Source organism: Vipera ursinii (genome assembly GCF_947247035.1).
Source record: "Vipera ursinii genome assembly, chromosome: 1".
Classification (NCBI taxonomy): Eukaryota; Metazoa; Chordata; class Lepidosauria; order Squamata; family Viperidae; genus Vipera; species Vipera ursinii.
In genome coordinates, this window is record NC_139512.1 from 24,737,771 (window position 1) to 24,757,665 (window position 19,895).

The window sequence follows — 19,895 nt, forward strand, 5'->3', positions numbered from 1 at the left end:
AGCATCATTTGCCAGAAGGTTCCTGAAATGTACATTTCTGTGGTAAGTTTGCAAATGATGTACACTCCACAAAACCAAGAAGTCCAAGAGCATTGCTGGAACTGATTGACCAGGATGAGTTTAAGCATTTGCATGACTCTCAGATTGCTTTCTTCCATGATTCTCTTCCTGTCTCCACGCTTCAAGCGATTGCCTTTCTTAGCTTCTTTTAGAAAATGCAGACTAGAAATAAAATGTTCAGGTAATTCTTTTCGGCACACAAAAAAAACTGTGATTCAGAGCTGCTGAATTCCGTCGCAGGTGTCAGAAAATGGGAGGAACTTCACAGCATGGGCAAACCAAGAGCTGCTGGAGCTTCTGCAAATGAAAGTAAGACACACACCCTTTCCCCACCCCACCCCACCCCGTTCCAGGCACTACCGAACTGAATCACAAAGTCTTCTACAGTGACGGTGGGTCATAGAGGCCCAACTATTTCTTAGCGGTGTCCAGTGTATGCCTTAAACCAAGAGGTAACCGAGGCTGCTGCCGAGGAGATCATGCCACCAGCACTGCTGCTGGCTATCGGTTGAGAAGCCTGCGTGCTCTGGCTCTGCAGCATCTCTACCGGCTGGGAGGGGATATCACAGAACCGTGGGCTGGGCAGGTTCTCCCAGTCTGTTCCAAGGTCAGTTTCTTCATCACTTATGTGTTCATCTCCACTCTCATCTGTTTCACCAGCACCGCTGGGGTCCACAAACTCCATGGAATCTTCCAAATCAGCACTGATCTCAAATGGTCCAGACCTGTTGGGGGAGGGGAAGGGGGAGAGGGAGCAAGGGGGAGGGGAGGAAGAGATGCTTGATCACACAATTGGTAGCAAAAATGGAGTGGGGGGGGAAATAAGCACACATGTATGAGCTGAAGTAAAAGTCAAAGCTGAGGATGTGACACTTGGGCTGAGCAACTGACTCAAAATCTCATTTGGAGCAAGCTTGCATGATGAAGCAAGAATTTTAAAACATATCACAGAATAAGGGAATAAATACTGTGAAGACCCCATAAAGCACCAAGTTACAAGAAGTGTTGGTTTTCTATGGGATAGGGCAGTTCATGCAGAACTGAGACAACATTCAATCCCTTGTCACAATGAAAAAAGCTGAAAAATAGGTAAGCTATCAACTGAAGTCAGAAACTTACTCCTACTATTTTACCTGGAAATTCATAATTCCTTAACAAAGTACATCTGTAACTGAAAAGGCCCATCTCATATTGCAGGACCAAATTCTCTTTTCTCTCTGACTTGGGAGTTGGTGACGTTCAGAGTGGATGTTATTGGTGTCAGGTGTTGAATATACAGTATTTATCAAACTTCACCACTGTTTACAGTGATATCTGATACAGAGAAGGGTTGCTAGGAGGCTCTTCTAGAAAGCATCTGATGGCAGGGAAGAAAGTGGGGCATTTGTTATTGAACTGTTTCTTACCTTCCCAAATGTTCTGTCTCAGGACTGACCAAGTACATCAAGTTTCTGAGTGTATGCAGAGGGTGCAGAAGATCTAAATTGACATGCTGGAAAAGCATATGAAGGAAAGCAGAATACTCATCAGGCAGGACTTGAAAGATGAGGAGGAAACAATGTAAAGCCTTCCAAGAAGGAAAAGAAACCAAATGAAAACTACCTGAGAAAAGCAAAGGTAAAGGATATTGGCATTTAGCTTTTTCACTGCCCAGGTGAATTTCCTCCTGCTAAGATTTTCTCCGCAGAACTCACTGCAAAATATATTAAGGGGCAAACATTAAGGCATAAAATCTTGAACAAGGACTCAAGGCAAATAAACATCTTTTGGATCACTCTGATTTGGCAAAAGAGATTTGTTGGGAGAGCTAACAGAGGCGGGGGGAGAGGGAGAGGGAAATGGAATTTAGTGCCCACCTACTCCAATGATATAAATGCCAGGAATGTTGCAGCCCTGGGTAGTCAGTTTTTTTTTTAAATGAAGTCACAAGAGGGTTTGCTATCCACCATCTCTAAAGTTTTATTACCATCTCAGTATCCATGCATATTCTTGGCAGTCTGTCAATCTACGGTTATTAGTATTTCTGCAAAATCTTAGAACTCAAAATTTGGTGTATATAAAGTGATAGGTTATAATGGTTACAATTCCTAGAGCGTCATTCAACATAATGTTCTCGATAAACGTTTTTGCACGTGTTCTAGCTCCTTCTAGATTCCTTACCTGTTATATAGCTTTTTGGGAAGGTTTACATCCAGTATAAGTGACAAAATGTTAGTCAGCTGAGTTGCATAGCACAAAGCAGCACTGATGGTATAAGCAGGATTGTTATGCTCCATGTCTGGAACAGAAGGAAAAAAAATCAATTTTCATGGCCACACCAGAAAAGGCAAAGACCAAGGATTCACAATATGGTACTCATAGAGAACAAGGTACCCATAACAACTATGAATGTTGCTTGTGGAACCTCAAATTTAAATAAACTTTTTAAAAATTACCTTTGTAAAATCTCACAAGTTCACCAAGTGTCGCTAAAGTTCTTGTGTGAGATCTCTAAGGGTTTTGGGGTTTTTTTTCTTTTGGCACCCAGGGTTGCCAAAGCATTGAGATCAGTCAATCTGTTTGCTTCTGAGAATTCTGAGAAATAGTGCCAGTTAATGAGCAATCATCTTCTCAACTATGAGAGCTAAAAATATGCTTTGGGGAAACTCTCTAGCCAATATCATGCTTTGCAATTCTTAGGCTCCCCATGAGAATCGTGGCTCAGAAGGCCGCTTATGGTATCCCTGTGCTTTTCCTACATTTCAATATGCCAAATATCTGTGCAAGATCATTGGATTTGCATCTCAATATTAATTTAAAAAATTGATGAAGAAGCTGGCTCCCTGAGACTCAAAATAGTTTAAATGACGCCTAGCCCATTACCTGGTCCTTGTGTGGTCTTCTTCTCTTCTACCCAATTGTAGTAAGCGGAGTAATCCCCATTGTTGGGAAGGGTTATCCAAGGCCCTGTGATGCCAATGCTGGTGTCTCCATTATGGTCATCACACACCCATCGCCCAGAAAGATAGGTGGTCCTCCTGGCTTCTGCAAGCTTGCTTACTGTGCTAGAGGTCATGGCATTGTCACTCTCTGAAGATACATCTGTGGAGTCCCTAGAGGAAAGGCAAGGAATAGTTACTAAAACGATTGCACAGGAGTTCAGATTTTATTCCAAGAAGAGGTTTCAGAGCATGCACGATAGGAAAAGGTGGCATTGTTTTAAAAAGTTACAGAAAAGCACTATGTTTGCAGCTCTGTGCCATCTATGCGGGGAGGGAAAAACACCCATTTTCTTGGCAGTAAGCCTTATTATTAAGGAATGAATATGTTCAGACTCCGTGCCTGGTGAGCTTCGAGATGAGTAGGGCTTCTGAGAAGGGAGGAAACGGGATAACTAAGGATATAGCAAGCAAGCAGTTGATGATGCAGAGCAAGCCAAAGATGGAAGTAACGCTGCTAACGTTCTCTACTGATACCCGTAAAATCTCCCTAACTCTTCAAAAAGGCCTGGCCATGAAATAACTCACTTCCCTGAGGCATTTTGCTAATCAGTTTCCTCCAGCAAGAATGTCAGATGGGGAGCAAAGCAGCTGATTCTTGTAAAGGAAAAGGACTGCCTAAACTTCTTCAGCTGAATCTATAATTCCAAATCGGTGAAAGAAAGACCAAAAGACATAAACTGCTACTATCAAGACAACTCGTTTCTCATAATGGACACTGGAATCTGATGACAAATGGACGTTTCCAGGGAAAGTGTATTTATTTTAAGGCTCTCTCTTTTGAGACCATGAAGGGCCAAATGTGAATAAATTTGCTATACTGTATTTTTCTTATTTCCATTAGCCTCCTGACACTTGGACCTGCTTGTCTGTTCCCCACCTCTATATAAAGGGCCCACTGCTACACTTCACAGCACATGCTTGGAACTGTATTTAAAGCACTTCAAACACTTAATTATTAAAAACTCAGATTCTATGAAACTAAGAAAGTGCCAGATAGACACCTTACTAGAACAGAAATAGGAAAACATATAGTACTGGCTGAGTGCTAAAAGTCCTTTCTCTCAGCTATTACCGGTATATTCAGGAGCAAAGTATGCCCTACTTTTGAGCTGGGTCTGGTAAGAAGTTATAGACATCTCCACAAACAATGCATTTTGAGAAATCTCCATTCCAGGATGGGGAACAGTAATTATAATTCCTATTTTATTTATTTTATTTTAATTCCATTTATATCCCGCCCTTCTCCGAAGACTCAGGGCGGCTTACAAGCTTAGCAGTAGCCTTCATTCTATGTATATGCCTGCTTATTAGGGCTTTCACACACATCCCCAAGCGGCATTATTACAAAGTCAGCTTATTACCTCCAACAATCTGGGTCCTCATTTTACCTACCTCGGAAGGATGGAAGGCTGAGTCAACCTTGAGCCTGGTGGGATGCGAACCTGCACTAATTGCAGGCAGCTGGTGTTACTTAAGGAGGCATTAGCCCACTGCTCCACCAAGTAGAAAAGGAAAAAGTATACAGAGGATGCGTCAAATAAGAATAAAAGAAAGTTAGCAGAATCAGTGAAGATTATGAGGAAAGATTCTGAGTTGTGGAATCCTTGTCTTCTCTGAACTTGGTTTGCTTGCAGGTGTTTTGTTACTAGACTAGATAACATTAAACAACCTGTTTAGCTTTGTAGAAATAAAAGTGAAAGTGTTTCACTTTTCTACTTCAAGAGGAGAAACGAGAAGAATTGGAACAAGGTCTGAAAAAAGAATCTACTCCTTCAGAGTATTTGCTACTTCTAGAGAAGAACAGGCAGCGAAGCTTACTTAGAAAAGAGACTACAACTATCTAAGAATTTTCAACAACAGATTGACGAGCTTCAGCCCAAGCAACCCATTTCAAGAAAAGATCCCACCTCATTTGACCGACACTTAAGAAAGGAGTTTAGAGGGAGGGCTTTCTGTTGAAAAGGGGATAAATAAATAGAATGCTATCTACCTATGTGACAGGCTGATGTTGGCCTTTCCAAACTAATACTTCTGAAATCCCCTTAATTATGTCCTTTCTACGCAAACTTGTAGATTATAATCTTGTATACGGGTGGTCCACTACTTACGACTACAATCGAGCTCCAAAATTCTGCTGCCAAGGAAGACATTTATTGAGTGACTTTTGCTCCATTTTACGACCTTTCTTGCCACAGTTACGTGAATCACTGCAATTGTTACGTTAGGAGCCGGGGAGCGATGCTGCCTCAAGAGGGAAGGGCGTCAGGCGGGAGCTGGCAGGGCAGTCCTGCACACGCACGCACTCCCCGGCTGCTAAGGAGTGCTCCTTAACAGCTTGGGAGCGTGCGCGTGCGCAGGACTACCCTGCCAGCTCCCGCCAGACGCCAGCCTGCCCTGCTTCCTCCACAGTGAGAGGGGAGGGCGTGCCTTCCCGGGCTCGCTGATTTTCCGGCGTATAAGACGACTGGGCGTATAAGACGACCCCAACTTTTGAGATGATTTTCATGGGTTAAAAAGTCGTCTTATACGCCAGAAAATATGGTAAGTTATTTTTTTCAGCACAGTTGTAACTTTGAATGGTCACTAAACAAACTGTTGTAAGTTAAGGACTACCTGAATTTGTAGCTATGTGCCAGTATTATTATTATTATTATTATTATTATTATTATTATTATTATTATTATTATATTATTATTATTATTATTATTATTATTATTATTATTATTATTATTATTATTATTATTATTATTATTAATTTTATTTGTATACCGCCCTTCTCCTGGAGGACTCAGGGTGGTGAACAGGGCAATACATATTAAAAAACAAGATACAAAAATTAAAAACGATTAAACTTCCAACTCTGCCAACTATCCATGGGCTCAGTTGACTCATTCCAAACAATAAGATATTTGCTAAACAATATAACTAATACTGTATGGTACTGAAGCTTCCAAAGATCCTAAACCAGTAATGAATTCTCAACCTAATCATCTCAGCGTTATGAGGAAAAACTACCGTAAGAAAGGGAGAATACAAATTAAATAGATACTTCAATTTAAAGAAGTAAATTCAATTGGTTTCAGTGAGGCTTGTTTTCAAATAACCAGAGAACATCTCAATTCAGTGCATCTTCTGTGTCACTGCCTTCTGGTTTTCCGCCCCTCATTACAAAAGTATGTAGAAATCACATTTCTTCTATATAGACTATGAACATGAATCACTTTCTGAATATATGGTTAACCACATCAGCCACACTACTCTTCCTGCCTACCTCATACCAATTTTCACTTCCTCAATAGGGAATATAACAGAGGTTAATTCCAGGACATGTGACCGCCGGAGATCTGCCAGATGCTCGTGATGACTTCTCAAGTCATAGTTCTTCTTCTCTACTAGATCTCCAAGCTTGCAGTTGTGCTTCTGGATTTTCTCCTTTTTCTCCTGATGGCGATGAGCCCTTCGGTAAAGTTTCTGGTTCTCATCTTTGATCCTAAGAAGCCACTCTGAATCTAGAACAACACAGGCAAAAGTAAATCTTTGGAAGACTCCCAAAATGGTGCACCTAATTACTCAATAGATAATGTATGAATAAATTATATTACTTAAATATGCAAAATTATACATTGTATCTTTAATAGAAATATGTAATGACTGTGAAATAAAGCAGTGTCTGGGATCTCAAAGCAGGATTAAACCTGAAACCCACAGCATAGCATTTTAGGATGCCAATGTTACCTTGTCCCACCTAATTTATCACACTAAAAAAGTTTTTAAAGAAAAACATGCTGCAAGACTAAACAACCATTTCCAGCATTATCTTGATCTTGAGTAAAACTTCTAGGCCCAACAGAGCCTCCTAGAAAAGAAAAACAAAGCCAGCTGCAGCCCAGTATTTCATTTGCAGGTCTACTCCCCCTAATCAAAAGAAAATTTGGCAGAAGTAATAGGAAGTTATTAAGATTTCAGGGCAGACAGCATTCATAAATCTAATCTGAGTTATTAAAATAATAATCTGATGGAGTTATCCCAATATTTTAGCTGCTGATCTGGAGAGGAGGGAAACTGATGTTCAGCCTGTTTGGGACTGAGCTGCACTCAGGTAGTGATCTTTAGTTGTCATTGCATTCCCAAGACATGACTATGGTAAGGATCACCTTTACACAATTTCCACCATAGCAACAGCTACAAGAGCCAAGGTGGCGCAGTGGTTAAAAGGTAGTACTGCAGCTACTTCCGCTGATTCCTGGCTGTTGACTGCCAGCAGTTTGGCAGTTTGAGTCTCACCAGCTCAAGGCTGACTCAGCGTTCCATCATTCCGAGGTTGGTAAAATGAGGACCCAGATTGTTGGGGGAACAATATGCTGACTCTGTAAACTGCTTAGATAGGGCTATAAAACACTGTGAAGTGGTATGTAAGTCTATGCACTATTGCTATTGGTACAACCCTTCTTGAGTAGGTTGGACAGAGATGGTTATATACATCTTGGTTACATTCCAAGATACTGACCTTTAAAGCCTTAAGCACCACAGAGCTTAATTATTTGAGGACCACTGCCACATCACATAAACCAGTAGAAGTTCTGAAGATATCTCACTGTGTTTCTCACAAGCTATGGAATGTCCTCTCTAGGGAGATGCATTTAAGCCATCAAGCACCAATATTTTAAAAACACAGTAAGGAGGCATCTTTCTTCATTACTGATTTTATAGACTTTAATGCTACAGTTTAATCTGGTATTTTTGTTTTAAATGTGTGCTGCTCTCAAGTCTTATATAAGTAGAAAAGCAAGGAATAATTTTCATAAATGAACAATTAAAAAAGAGAGATTATATATCCCACCACCTAATAGTATTCTTCAACACCACCAGAAAAAATACTAGACTGAGAATGCATTTTCCATGGACTTCTTACTTTGTAGTATTAAGATTTCACTCAAAATACAGATAATTTCTAAAATGTTGCCTACATTTTAGTATGTTATTATTGTGAAAGAACATATATTATTTTCGCATGAAAACAAGAAACATTTTGTATATGCAGTCAAATAATTTTCTTTGAACTAGAACATTGGTTTTCAAATTATGTGCCTGCTCTGACCCTGTTATGTATTGAAAATGCTGCATGTTGCCCAAAGAACCTTGACTAGTGTCAAAGAATTCTGGAAGCTCACTTGAGGGTGTACCCTAAATCAGGACTTTTCAACCAGTGGTACGGGTGCCACCTGCAGTACATTGGCACCTGGCAGGTGGTACGCGACCATCCTAGAAAAGTGGTAGCACGGGAGGGGAATGAGCTGAACTGATGGCAGCACCGCACAAGCCTGAGCGAGAGATGGCTCTGGAGCTGCAAGGCTGTCAGGGCTCAGCGGAAGCGCCAGGATCAGTGCCACTTTCCAGATGATCGGCGCTTCTTCGGGACTGGAGCTCGGCACTGATCCTGGTGCTTCTGCTGAGCCCAGAAGAAGCACCGATCAGCTGGAATGTTGCAGCATCTCCAGGGTCTTGTGATTTACATTCAGATGCTTGGCAACTGATTCATATTTATGACGGTCAGTGTCAGGGTCATGTGAAGTGACCAAAACCTGCTGCAAAAACCCAGCAGATGGGGGGGGAAATAAAAACCAACCACCCCACCCCACCCCCATTGCCAATCCTCAACAGAAATGCTCACAACAATGAAAACCTCAGACAGGAGGAAGAGCGCCGCCAGGCGGGCAGGCACATATCTTGCTCGGCTGTGGCTGGGGGGGCACTTTTTTCAGTGCCACTGTAACTTCAGTCACTAAGCAAACTGTTGTAAGTCGAGGACTACCTGTACTTCATCACTTTTTTCCTTTTTTTGGTCATCAAGTTTTTGACACCTTGCTAGGCGACTGGTGGTACTCGGATATTACCATATTCTAAAAGTGGTACAATGGGTGAAAAGGTTGAAAAGTCCTGCCCTAAATGCCAGGTAGGCCTATTTGGCTAATCAATTTTACATATTAAATATATTTAGTTCATACACCCAATAATACTTCATAGTAGTAGTGGGGGTGGGGGATGGGGTTACTGTTTTATAATCTTTTGTATTTGTTTTTTTAATTGTTTGTAAGCTGCCCAGAGTCAATGAGAGTGAATGGGTGGCCATATAAATCTTTAAGTAAATACATAAAATAAATAAATAAACAGCACAGGAGTGCAAAGGAAAATTTGAAATATGAAGGCAATAATCTTTTACACCATTACTCCTTTTAACAAAGAAGCTTTGGTAAGTTAATGAAACTGGTTAAATTAATTTTGTACAATTATCAGAGAACATATGGGTACAGAATAGGAATTCCATAACAGGAATCTGCCAAGACTTCTGCAACCATCATTTACTTTTTACTATTTCTTCATTTTCTTTGCATATTGTTTGCTTCAGCTGCTCAATTCTCATCTTGCAAGACATTATTTTCCATCTCTGAAAGAAGAAGAACATCTATTAGGATCTTTGCACTGGATAAAAATGCATCTATAAAAGAACACATATTAGGACCTCTGTAAACAATTTTTGCATTTAAAAAATAATAATGTTAGTCAAAGTAAACAGATGGCTAACTCCATTTCCAAAATCCATTCAGTTTAATCAGCAACCCAGAAGTTGCTGAGGCCACTGTAAAGGGAACATTAAGTAATTAGGGTGCCCTAGATTTACCTTTCAATTTGACATCACAATTAACCATCTATGCTTTGGTTGTGCTGCATTTTAGTTTTACCTTCAGTTCAGAAGAGAATTACATAACAGAATGATTGATATTGCAACCAAACTGTCTAATGCAAGCTATAGAATTTTATTATCTGCTAGTTCTTTAGGTACCGTCTCAGAAGTAGAAAGTCTCTAAGCCAAGCTGCAGTGATCCTCAAATAACAAGGTAAAAAAAAGGTAAAGGAATCCCTGCAGATTTTATTCCGTTAGTCGTTGCCGACTATAAGGGGCGGTTGCTTAACTCCATTTCAAGGCCATTGAGACAGCGCTATCCAAAGACACTGCCGCAGTCATGTGGCCAGCATTATGTCACAGGCACTGTTACCTTCCCACCACAGTGGTGCCTATTTATCTACTTGCATTTGCATACTTTCAAATTGCTAGGTTGGCAGGAGGTGGGGTTGAGGACAGGAGCTCACCCCGTCACATGGCACTCGGGTCTTGAACCTGGGCTGCCAGCTTTCCAGCCGACAATCCCAGCATCTTAAATGACTGAACCACTGTGCCACCCCCTCAAATAACAATGGCAGTCAAATCCTTACAAAAACCTCTATATCAGACAGGGACATATCAGGGGAGCCAAATGCCACTTTCAATAAGCACAAATCTTACATCAAACTTAAGAGCAACTAATATCCTTTTAAAAATATCCTACTATTGTACTATTTAATAACAGTGTACAAAATGATTTAAGATTTGAAAAAATTGCTCCAACTTTATTGGAAATTTTCTAGCACTACTATAACCCTCCTGTAGGTGTTTTGAACTTGAAACCATCTTGTTTCAAGTGCAAGCTTAAAGTAGGGCAATTTTGAGCTATGAACACTTTTTAGAATGCCTGGAATAGCACCAGCTTTAGGTAAAGTCAGAACAGTATTCTGATATTCCAAAAGAGATTTATTTGAATATAATCTATCTTAAGCACCCAACCTTTCCAGATATAATAAGCATTGTTCATTTGGCCTGAAATTCAGTTATTTACAAAATATGGCCACCATCACGTACATATAAGACAGACGCATGATAAGGAATAACTATTGGTCCCCTTCCCATGCAAGGAGCACCGTGAATAACAGCACTAAGGAAAACTAGTTGAAATATGAAGTGAAAGAATTCTGCAAGGCTCACCAGTTGATCAGCTATCTGCTTCCCCTCTATAGCTTTTAACAACCTATTTAAAAAAATGGAGGAGTGGAAAAAGAAATAGAACGTTAACTAGCAACCAGAAATATATGTCTATATTGATTAAGATGAATTAAGTTGATTGTATATTAACATCAGCTTAAATAAATAAAGTAAAATAAAATGAATTGGGACTTACTGGGACTGGAATTCATGCTGTTTCTTTCTAAGGTGCTTTAATCTCTCTTTTTTTTCAGAAAACCTAGAAAAGAGTAACATTTAAAGGTGTTTCTCAATAAATAAGAATATGAATAAGCTCTATATTAGAAAGGCCTTGCTTAAAGTATTATCACTTTATCTTTTTACATACTATGTTGAACATGTCATTCACTTCATAAATAACAAGATGAATGAAACAAGATGAATGAAATGACGCTTGGAAGATTTTCTGGATATGCACTAGACTTGTTAAGACAGAAGTGGAAGAATGCAGATTATTATCCATTAGTAGCCAACTAGCTGATCAACAAACTAACTAGAAATTAAAATTCTTAGGCAAGAGTAGTGAACTTATTTAGCTTGGATCTCACCAAAATCAGGATAATCATGTTAGTCTTTAGAAAATTGGAATCAATAAAAGCTATGCCAGAGCATAAATAATTCAAAACTATGAAACATCACAGCCTGTACTTATGCAATAAAACAGGATTGTCCTATCTGAATTTGGGAAGGCAAATTTTATATAGCAATATTAAAACTTTCAGGCTTGTACATATCTTCCAATGTATTATATTATATCGTATTAAAGTCCTCTGAATCCAAACAAATTTATTTATTCATATCGTACCTTTATTATTTTTACAAATAACTAAAGGTTAAACCAATCATTCTAGCTGAAGATAATAGAAGATACAGAGCAGCAATCTAAAGGAGATGCACCAGACTGAAGAAAACCGTTTTACAATATATTCTTATGCAAGTATACTCAGAAGTAAATCCCACTGAGTCAATCCTATCAACTAGGTATAGCATTCAAATGTTAAGATAACTCATACAACTGGAATAATAAAACATATATCAATAACACCATGGAAAAACAATATCATAAAAAGAAATAAACCATGGAATAACAATAAGTCAAGCTTAAGCACAAAAAGAATTAGAATGGAAGAAAAGCTATGCAATATGTAAGCTGAAAGCTCTTTGCCAAAGAATCCTGCTCAGCCAGTGATAGGATGCTGTAAGCTCTGCTGAAGACCAATCTTCCTTGAGCAAGGTATTACACATACTGGGTCCCACAAAAGAAAAGGCCTATGGGACTATTAATTGAAAAAGTGGGAGACTCATTGGTCAATGGTTAAAACACTACGATAAAGAACTCTCCACATAAATCTGAACTGTTACTAGTGTTATTACTTTAAAGCTATAGAACAGGCTGACTACATACTAACATACTAAATATTAATCACTATAATTATTATTCCTAAACAGGAAATTATTATTCCTAAACAGATGCATCTGTTCTTCCAAAAGTATATTTATTTTTAAAATTGATAAAATTTCAGTCTAGGAAGAAACTAAGCTTCACGTATCAGATGTCTGGGAAATCACAAAAGTCTGTCCTATGTACCATTAGTCAATAAGATACACAGAAAATTGATTGTATATTAACATCAGCTTAAATAAATTTGCCTGATTCTAATACAGGTAATTTGCCTGATTCTAATACAGGTAATCTTTGACTTACGATAAGGAGATTCTACTGCATTAAAGATGTTTTGTTATGCTGAGTCATCGTTTGTGTATGTTTTGAACAAACAAGGCCTTTGGATCTTATTTGGTGGTAGCACAGTGGTTAGAATGCAGTTCAGCAGTTCGATTCTCACTGGCTCAAGGTTGACTCAGCCTTCCATCCTTCCGGGTTTGGTAAAACGAGGACCCAGATTGCTGGGGTCAATATGCTGACTCTATAAACTGCTTAGAGAGGGCTGTAAAGCGCTATGAAGCGGTATATAAATCTAAGTGCTATTGGTATTGCTATCTTGCTCTTAACTTTGGGATGCAGTTCTGCAGTTCCAAAACTTTTTTAAAGAAGGGGTTGAATAACTTTTATTTAATTATGTGTAGAAGGTACTTGATTATTGTATTAAATTAAAATATATTTAAAGCAATTTAATTTTATCAGCACGAATTACATATTAAATCTGACTGATTTAGTGAAGTTGTACAGTATGAGGTTGTACGTTAAGTATTCCATCTTTAGTATTCTATGGTCTGACACTATGAACAATCTCTCACTGTTTAATGGCAGCCTTAGATGCAAAATATTTTCATTTAAAATTTGCATAATGCAAAAGTAATGATTTCCTTTCTACAGGTAAGACTATACAATTCTTTTCCACAACTGAAACACACACAGACTGATACACATTTAAAAATGTGGTGGAACAGGTATTACACCTTCTGCTACGCCTCAAATAACAAATGTCCAACTTGACAATCATAGAAACTAATATTATACAGATTTACTAGAATACTTTGACTAATTGTGATTAGACACACAAGGATTATATTGTATATGTGTGTGTGTAAAATCAGCTATATTATATTTGATTATATCTCACTACCGTTCCTGAATATAACTTACCGTATTCTATTAATAGGATAGTTTATAGGCTGAAATTTTGGAATTATTGTGCTTGGCTGCAGCTAACATTATTGCTTTATTCTAATGAAAAGTTTCTACCACAACTGATTTTAAGCTGTCGATGGAAAACGTGTATTTATTTTTTTAAAATGCATAACATAAAACAATAATTATTTTCTTTGTACAGGTAAGGCTAAGATCCACTATGTTCAATGGGACAGATTTTACTCTTAATGAGGACTTCACAATCCTTCTTGGAAATAATCCTTTGACTGTTTCCACCTGACATACTGACCCATTAGCCAGTTACATTTTAGCACGTTTGTTACACAAACACAGTCTATGTGAATGGTTTATGATCCCTGTGATCCTAGGAAATTGGATAAATTGAATAAAACTCGGGTAAATTAACCACAGGTAATAATATAATGCAACCTAATCATTCAGCAAGGAAGGGGAGAGATTTCTACATAAACATGTATAAGAAGATATTGTTCATCATTTCTAATTTTCAGCAAGTCCTGTAAGTTCCAGTTACAACCAATAAAGATACAAAACATTAAAAACCCACCTTTTTATAACCATGCTATCTCTGTGGAATGCTCTTTCAGTTGAGAAATATTGTTCCATTGCTGACAATATTTTTCAACAGTGAAGGCAATGCTCTTTCAAAAATCAAGATGGAGAACGTGTAATGACTTTTTGCCAATTTATGTTTTTGATGCTGGCTGTTTATCTTGTCATTTAATATTTGCATTTCATTACTGTGATAGACAAGTCATGCTGGAAGCTTTATAGACAAAAAGATAAAGTGACAGTATTTGTAGTAAATACCGTAATTAAAATCCAACATGCATCCTATCAATCTAGCTGGTATGAAAGAGGGCAGAAATATTTGACCTGTTAAAAATTCTCGCTCAATAAGAGAAAGCCATATACTAATCCATCTCTCAGAAAGGTCTGTTTATGTATGTATTTCAAGGATCACCCAACTCCTAAGCAACTTTGGGCGGCATACAATTAAAAAACTATATATTTGTAAAATGCTTGAAAGCAGTCTTTCCATACTTAAAGAACTTGGAATAGGGAAACTATGGGCACAGTACTGAACCCACTGAACTGAAGAAAACTTACTTGTAAGTAAACCTGCACTGTATTGCTACATGGAGTTAGAAATACTTACGGTAGTCCTCATTCAGTTGTCCAGAATGGTATAAAGTAAGGTATAGAAAATAGTACAGGACAGGGTTGGACTAGAACAGGGCTTTTCAGCCTTGGCCTTTTTATGACTTGTGGACTTCAACTCCCAGGATTTCTCAGCCAGCGTGCCTGGCTGAGGAATTCTGGGAGTTGAAGTCCACAAGTCATAAAAAGGGCCAAGGTTGAAGACACCTGGACTAGAAGACCTCCAAAGTCCCTTCCAACTGTTATTCTGTAATCTGTAAATTGAGCAATGGTTTCTTGAATAATAGACACACCATCACTACTTTCAAGACAGAAGATACCGTGTTTCCTCGAAAGTAAACCCTACTCCAAAAGTAAGCCCCAGCTGATTTTTTTGGAGTGGGTGGGCCTAATATAAGACCTTCCCAGAAAGTAAGCCCTAGCGCGGGGTGGGGCGAGTCAGCCCAGCTCTTCTGTGCGACAGCCAGAGCGCCCCCCCACCTCCAGCCTGCCAGGGCCCTTTGCCAGCAGCCGCCGGTGGAACTGGCAACAGCTGGCACCGCCCTCTCTATCCCACCATTTGCTTGCCTGCGGCCGCAATGAACCAACCCCTCGGCGAGCCCCAGCCTCCACCTGCCCTGCCTGCTGGCCCTACTGCTGCTGGGACTTTCTCAGCCGCGTCGGGTGCCATGTGGCAGCCAAGTAGCTGCCCATGCTGCTTCTACTTTGCAGGGCTCTTTGCCCTCCTGGCTGTGCTGCCCTGGCCTGGGTTGCTGAGCTGTTCCTGCCTGGCGCGGGGTGAGTCAGCCCATATCGGGAGTGCTGCCCCGTTGCCAGCCTGCCAGGGCCCTTCGCCAGCGGCCGCCAGTGGAACCACACCGGCCATGCCTCCGCCTTTGGGCTGCTTTCGGCAGGTGTCCAGCAGTTGAAGGGAAGCAACTCCACCCTCCTGCCACCAAAAGCGCCCAGCTGATATGAGAGCTGCAGTGCCTACCAAGTCCCGAACAGCACCAGGTTTAGCCCTTAGCCTGGCGCCTGCAGCACCAAGTAGGCGTGCAGGCTGGCACTCAGGCAGCCCAAAGGCAGAGGCGAGGCCGGAGCGATTCCAATGGCGACCATTGGCGAAGGGCCCTGGCAGGCCAGCGGGGGGTGGGGGGGTGGCACTCTGGATCTGGGCCGACTTGCCCCACACCAGACTCTGTGCCCTTTTTGCCACCACCCACTACAGCCACACTGGTACTGTACCAGGTCCGCCACCACTCTCGCCATTTTGCTTCTCCACTCCATGCACAGGCCCCGGCCCACCCCTGCGCAGTCACAGACTACTGGTACCGGTACCTGCAAAAACTAAGCCCTCCCCGAAAGTAAAACCTAGTGCTTACTTCAGAACCCAAAAGAAAGTAAAACAGAGTCTTACTTTCAGGGAAACACGGTAGCATATCTTCACTAAAGGATGCACTTACCACTAATTGCATTTAACCTCCTGTGACTTCTCCAGATGCTTTCACCAATAATGTAGGGTAGAGATCTCATTCATAGAAAGTAATGCTAATGGCACAGAGGACACTGTCCACTTCTTCTGGAACTCAAGCTCAAATCAATCCCAGAAAACTCAAGGCTAAGCTTTTATTATCTCTGCAGAAATTGGCTAACCAGTATCCAAGTGAATGAGAGATTTTATTCTATAGATGCTTAGCAACACTCCAGCAGACCAGCTTCCAGGATGATTTCTTTAATAGTGACCAAGTCATTTTAAATGTTATTGGGCAGTTATCCAGAAATATAATAAACTGAACTTGTTTACCCCTATTACTATCATGGAATAATCTCAGGCACAAACTCTTACTTATATTTAGTGTCATGCTTTGTCTGATGCCACAGTAGCTTTAAGTATGTTTTCTGTTGCATTATGTCCTGGAACCCTTCAATACACACGGAAGTTCCTCATGGATCAGTGACTACAGAGAGGTCACTCAGGAACAATCTTATTAAGTGGTCTCTCTGCCCTCTTATTCTAGAGGTCAATCAGGCCCTTGATTCAATTGCTCTCCAAAGCTTGTGAAACCTCAAATGTGTTGTTTGGAAATCAACAGAATCTATCTTGTGTCATGAGTAAAGCATGACAAGGGAATGATGGAAATGTTTCATATCAAATTTCAGCTGTTCTAAGATACAAAACAGCTCTAATGGCTATCTGCTTATCTAGGCTGGGTCTATGATCATCTGGGACAAGCTAATGATTGTCATGGTGTCTAAGAATTCACAAGCTGCTTCTCTTCCCAGCATAGGAAGGCATGTTAAAGTCCCCCATAACAAAATATCAATGAAAATTCAACATCAGTCATAAGATCAAACTGTACATCAAGGAAGTTGGAACTACAGTAGGACCCCACCTTGTCCTCAAAGCAACCTCACAAATAGTGCCTTAAACCCAGGGTATCTATGGAACAGTGTCTTTGGTGACCTGGAAAATCTCCCAGATGATAATCTTCACTCTCTCCCCTTTGCCTTGGGGTCATGGTTGATGCAAAGTCTAAAAATCAGATGAGTAGATCTCTGAGAAAAACCCCACCCCCTTACCTATTGAGGTCTCAGCAATACATAGCAAGCTTGCCCCTTCATCCTTAATGAAATCATGGAAGAGAACATATTTAGTGCAGGCAGATCTGGCATTTAACAATACCAATCACAAACCAATGTAATCTGTAGTCCCATTATCTGTTTCCCAAGATGAGGTTCAGGGGCTACAAAAAAAGCCTAAGATTGCCATTCTCTAACGGTAGCCCACCTCACACCCCGTAATAAATTGCTTTGTATATACCATGGCAGCCAATTCCACAATTAAGGAGTGCAAGAAAGCACGTAACCTGACTGCCGAGAACAGACTATCAAAACACTGAAGATCTCAGCAGTTTACTGAACCCACTGACCATGATTTATTCAATTCAATCTCTTTATACAATTTATCTGTAATATATTTACTGAGACCAAGTAACCATTCAGTTTAGTTTCGCATATTGTGTGAATGTAATTTGTATGTGTTCACCTGGAGTTATATAGGAAGTCTTAAATATTGGCCTAAGTGTCCCCTCTCCTCAAAATAAATGAAACAAATAGCAAAATACTAATACCTTAAACCCAAATGGAAACACATTTTAATTTTGGAGTGACTAAACTGGCAATCCAGCCAATCATCTTTAAGAACATTAAGTTGACCTCAGAGATGGAAAAGTAGGACTCTTGGTTCCATCATATTTGACCACTGATTGTATTGACTACTGAAAATTGGAACTAAACATCCAGCAAATATAACCCGTGTTCACAAATCTTTCATTCATTTATCCTCAAGTCCTTCTCAGGACTTGAGAAATGAACACCTTGCAACTGGCTTTCACAGATCCCTTTAATTATAAAAATGCTTGACAAGACTTGTGTTCCATTATAGACTCAATGGCTGGGTGTGCACATCACACTTGTCCATAGTCACTTTAACCACAGATAATTTAACTGATCCAATTTGTCACTTCCCACAATCCACTACAACGTAAGTTAGCCACAGAGGTTACACATCAAACAATAAAGTGCGGTTGGCTGGTCTGTAGTACGGCGTGATGTGCGATCAAGAGGAGCTCAATATATAGCATCAGCACCTATCGGCCAGAGAAGTGGGAGCAAGGTTTATCCACTCCCTTTAAGTAACTACTACGGAATTTTGGAACCTTTGCGTTTCGGACCTTTAATCCTGCCCCCTCGGGAGACACCGGCAAAAAAAAATAAGGCCAACAATCCAGGCCCCAACCCAGCCCCGTCCTGACAGGCACCCACCGCTCAGAATCGCGGCCATCGAAGAAAACGAAGTCGCCGCTGCGGACGCACTTGGCGCAGGTCAGGCGGCGGCGCGTGCTGTTGCAAAGGGGGCAGCGCTCCACGGCGACATAGAGGCCCTCGGCCCCGGCTTCCGCTTCCGCAGGGTAAGGCCTTTCCGCGGCGGCCACAATCCCCGGTCGCCGCCAGCTCGGGCCGGCCCAGCCGTCGCCCCTGGAAGACGCCATATTGCTGACGGGCTAGCGGCAGGCCGGCGGTCACGTGGGACTTTGTTTTCAAACAGAGGCATGACGGGGAAAAAAGGCGAGGCAGAGCAGCACGTGCTGAAGGCTGGGGGCGGAGCTAAGCAAAACAGCAGAGGCTGAGCTGCGGAGAGGAGGAAGTCGGAACGGCGGCTTTCCTCAGTGGGAGCCTTGAAGTTACCCCGAGAGGTCGAACGAGTGCGGTACGAGCAACTGGGCAGAAAGCAGGCGGAAAAAGGAAAAAAAAAAAGACTGCGTTCCCATGACGTACTAAACCACCGACCGATTGTAGTTAATTGTAGTTTCATCGTGTTCTGCGTGCTCGGGTTTGAATTCAGTGCATGGTAAAAAGCCTCAAAATTATTAATCAGACCACGAATAAACATGTTTTGATGTTGTTTTTTGGTTTTTTTTAAAAAACCCATGGAACATGCAGATTTTTATTTCTGGTAAGAGTTTTTGTGCATGTTATAGGCGTGAGAGACATCTGCGATTTAATGTTTATGTTGATTAGTGTACGTTTAAAGTGACAACGCTTCTGTTCTACATTCTATTATATATTATTCTATTCATTTTTTTTTATTTACAGGACTTACATGGCTGTGTATACTTTACTCCTGTATTTCTTCCTTCCCTCTACTTTCTACAATACAGTTAGAAATCTGCTCTGCAAAAACATTCGGGGCAATCTTTAGATGGTGGCAACGGTTGCGGTTATTTTTATCTCTCTAATTAATTGGTTGTCCGGGTTTCCCCCCCCCCCCTGAGATCTGTTAGCTCAAATTCAGATGTTAAAACAAAAGTATTAGATCAAAATAAACAGAACTCAATGAGCTTGCAACCAAGATCACATAACCAGTATTAACTACAGGTAGTCCTCACTTACAACAGCATTTTTAGTAACTATTTGAAGTTACAATGGCAGTGAAAAAGTTGATTTTGCACACGTATGACCATTGCAGAATCCCCATGGTCATGTGATTTACATTCAGATGCTTGGCAACTGACTCACATCTATGACTGTTTTGGTGTCCAGGGGTCATGTGATCCTCTTTTGTGACCTGACAAGCAAAGTCAATGAGGAAACCAGGTTCACTTAACAATTTATTTATTTATGGGATTTG

The 19,895-nt window shown here is 40.5% G+C and overlaps 1 protein-coding gene across 2 annotated transcripts; it reads right to left on the reverse strand.

Annotated features, from left to right (window-relative positions):
* Positions 1–415: 415 nt before the first annotated feature.
* ATG14 (autophagy related 14) lies at positions 416–18,791 on the reverse strand. 2 transcript variants are annotated; one of them, XM_083378244.1, is made up of 10 exons: positions 18,581–18,791; positions 11,093–11,155; positions 10,900–10,942; positions 9,405–9,486; positions 6,313–6,550; positions 2,923–3,152; positions 2,221–2,338; positions 1,663–1,753; positions 1,467–1,552; positions 416–785 (listed from the first exon to the last, which is right to left on the reverse strand). In XM_083378244.1, exons 1-10 carry the CDS (start codon positions 18,754–18,756, stop codon positions 479–481), a joined length of 1,434 nt encoding a protein of 477 aa, XP_083234370.1. In that variant the 5' UTR covers positions 18,757–18,791; the 3' UTR covers positions 416–478. The 2 variants fall into 2 exon arrangements, with proteins under 2 accessions (XP_083234370.1, XP_083234369.1); XM_083378243.1 differs by having other exon boundaries at positions 18,530–18,791.
* Between the last annotated feature and the right edge of the window lie 1,104 nt (positions 18,792–19,895).